This window comes from Pipistrellus kuhlii, unplaced genomic scaffold, assembly GCF_014108245.1.
Source record: "Pipistrellus kuhlii isolate mPipKuh1 unplaced genomic scaffold, mPipKuh1.p scaffold_m20_p_16, whole genome shotgun sequence".
Taxonomy (NCBI): Eukaryota; Metazoa; Chordata; class Mammalia; order Chiroptera; family Vespertilionidae; genus Pipistrellus; species Pipistrellus kuhlii.
This window is the reverse complement of record NW_023425471.1, coordinates 216,071-219,460: the sequence shown is the minus strand read 5'-3', so window position 1 is coordinate 219,460 and position 3,390 is coordinate 216,071. Positions and strand designations below refer to the sequence as shown.

Here is a 3,390-nt window from a genome sequence, read left to right as displayed (position 1 = left end):
TCAGGGGGTATGTGCCCTGATAAGGAATCAAACCCTGACCTCTTGGGTTCGATGCTCAACCACACTGGCTGGGCTGTAGACAATCTTAATTGCGTCTTTCAACAAAGGTCCAGAAGTATAACTGACCATTTGAAAGTTTGTACATATTTTGATTGACTTTAGAGCCAGAGAGAGAGGGAGAGAGAGAAACATCGATTTGGAGTACCACTGACTGATGCATTCATTGGTTGATTCTTGAATGAGCCCAGTACCACTTACTGATGCATTCATTGGTTGATTCTTGAACAGGCCCAGGTTGCAGATTGAGCTCTGCAACCTGGGCCTGTTGGGAAGACGCTCTAACCACTTAACTGTCCTGTCAGGGTGAAAGTCTGTATACTTTAAGGCTTTCAGTAAATCTTTCCTAAGGACCCTTTGCCAGCAGAGCATGGGGGTCAAGTGTCTCCATTCTGGAATATGGCATTTCCCTCTCCAATATAGCACCGTTCACCCCCAGGGGGCAGGTCCAGGTCATGGTTCCCATGCTCATGATGCCCTCTCTTGGTTTGCAGATCCCCTGGATACATAGCCATGGTCTTGTTCGACAAGGCCAATTGCCTGGCAGTGAGTTTCGCCCTCAACATCCTGGGATGGATCTTTACCATGGTTTCCATGGGCCTGCCTAATTGGCGCATATGGTACATAGAGAACAGCCCCTCCCCTTCCTGGGGGCTGGCCTGTGTAGGGATGTGGAAGGTCTGCACTTACCAGCCCAGTGGCCTTCAGACCAGCCCCATAGCGTGTCACCGCTACACCTACAGTGACGCCTACCTGCCTCTGCATATCCGCTTCCCTCAGCACCTGCTGCTGGTAGCCTTCCTCCTCAGTCTCCTGGGAAAAGGGCTCATGGTCTTGGGCCTGCGCAGAGTGTTTGTGGGACATCTTCAGAAGGACACCCCCGGCAATCTGTTCCTGGCTCCCAGAATCCTGAGTATCATAGCTGGTGCATTTATCGCCATCGCTGTGCTCTGTAACTACCATGCTGTGCTGAATGAAGAGGGCATAGACTTCCCACCCTCCTTCCACATCCCCTACAGGCCCAACCGGCAGGAGATTGGCAGCACCGTGTATCTGGCGATTCTGGCTGCATTGCTGATGTTGTTCAGTGGGCTGTTTACCATCTCTTTCAAGCAGCCCCCCAACAGCCAAATGTACCCCCAGTCTTCCAAGTGTAAAGTTCCCAGTTGCATATCTTTGCAAATCCATGATGAGCAGTTTATGGAGGTGAAGTAACCATGAAATAGATCCAAGGACTTATGACCATGACGAAGGTCATCTTTAGCAGCAAGTGGTCATATTCTGCTATGTACAAATTGGGCTCATCGATTGGTTAAGGAACTTTCATTAAAAAAATTCCAAAGAAACCATTTTCCATCTGTCTTACTAAATCTGGTTTTTAATTATTATTGAGTAAACTAATGAACTGGTGCACAAAATTTGTGCCCACTAAAGGGATTAATTAGAAGAAATATTTTAATATTGCTATTTGCCATTCTCTATAATAGAAGTGTCAGAGATAAAAGAAAATTAGTAAAATGTACATGAAAATCTTCCTTCTGTCACAGTCTGGGGCCCACCATGGGACCCAGAGTCAAGTCCCCACCCACCCATGTGCACCTCAAAATTGTGCCAGACTCAGACCCAGCTGGCCTTACCTCCAATTGGGCTAGATCCAGACCTGACTGGTCCCACTTTTGTCAAGCCCTGCCAGAATGGGGGTGCAGCATCAGGTGCCCTGGCCTGGAGCTGGGGTGGGGGTCATGGCCTGAGGTCCCCCAATCTGGAGCAGGGCGGGGGTAGTGGCCTGAAGTCCCCTGTCAAGCTCTGCCAGGCAGGGGTGTGGCTTGAGGTCCCCCTTGAAACCCTGCTGGGTGGGAATACAGCCTGAGCCGCCCCAGCTTGGTGCCAGGTGGGGGGCATGGCCTGAGGCCCCCTGTCCAGTCCCACAGGGGCACAGCCTCAGGTCTTACTGATTGCTCATTAAGGCTCTTTATGGGAACTTGGCCTATGCTGTGGGCGTAGCCATCTTGTGTACGGAAACCCTGCCTCCACTGTGGGCGCCTCCTTTGTGGTGGAGTCATGGTAAATTTGCATATTCCCTCTTTATCATATAGGATAATCAATGCTATACACCTACTGCATGGGAATGAGAGTTGCTGGGATTCTCACAGCTCCCTCTCAAACTCCCACTAAAAACAACCAGCCTGAGTTTCCAGGGCATGGCCCTAACCCCTCTCCACCACATGCACTTCCCCAAATGTGCAAAAGCAGCAGAGCAGGAGGAATCCCCTTCCGTAACTGCACTCAACAGTTACCGTGCTTTTGCCACATTCACTTTCTCTCTCCTTCCTTCCTTCTTTTCTTCTAGTTTTCTTTCTCTGGAGAACTTTAACGCAAACCCCAGACATCACGTTCCTTCATCCCTTTGCACTTCAAGATCATTCTCCAAAAAAAGGACATTTCCTTGCCTAACCATAGTATACCTTTAAAGATAATTATTTCTTAGCAACATCAAATGAGTACTAGAGTTTTAAAATGCTTCAAAGGTAGTTCTACACTTTTATTTCTTCATTTTTGCAAAAGATGCTCCATCTGCTCTTAATTCTTTATTTTTTGTTAAGAGAGTCAAGCTCTATTTATTTTAAAAAATTATTTTCATTGATTTCTGAACAGAGGGGAGAGGGAGAGCAAGATTGAAACACCAATGATGAGAGACAATCATTGATTGAGTGCCTCTTACATCCCCACTGGGATCAAGCCCCCAGTCAGGAATCAAACCGGGACCTTCTGGTTCCTAGGTCGATGCTCAGCCACTGAGTTACACTATCTAGGGTGAAATAAGCTTCTTCTCAAAGAGGATTTAAGTCTCTGAGAGCACAGTGTTTGAAAAAATGTCCCCTGGGGCAAAAGTCGAGCTATTCAAATATGTGTTCCAAGGGCATTGCCTGTGACCCTAGAATGGTCAATGGCACCTTTGCCTCTGGGCGTGGGATCCGATCTGTGGGCAACGGACCCTTCGTCTTCCCTCTGAGGGAGGGAGTGAGAAGTGGTAGGAGCATTCTTTAGGAAATGTCCCTTCGCTGCCCGCCGTGATTGGCACACTGTCCTTAGAACTGGAAGGAAGTCACAGCCTCTGCACTGAGAGAGACCATGGCTCCCTTCCCAGGGGTTTGAAAGGAGCGTCCAATGGCATGGTCAGGGCTGGGCTTGGGCGGAGTCTTACCCGTTCCTCATGCAGCTCCAGGAAGGGCTGGGAAATGGTTCCTGGTAAACACTTGTAGTTGGTCTCATTTTTAAAAAATATTTATATTTTTTATTGATTTTACAGAGAAGAAGGGAGAGGGAGAGGGA

The 3,390-nt window shown here is 48.3% G+C and overlaps 1 protein-coding gene across 1 annotated transcript; it reads left to right on the top strand.

Annotated features, from left to right (window-relative positions):
* The first annotated feature begins 306 nt into the window (after window positions 1-306).
* Window positions 307-1,272, top strand: LOC118720139 (claudin-34-like). The gene has a single exon (XM_036440071.1). It carries the CDS (start codon window positions 571-573, stop codon window positions 1,270-1,272), a length of 702 nt encoding a protein of 233 aa, XP_036295964.1. The 5' UTR covers window positions 307-570.
* The last annotated feature ends 2,118 nt before the right edge of the window (window positions 1,273-3,390 follow it).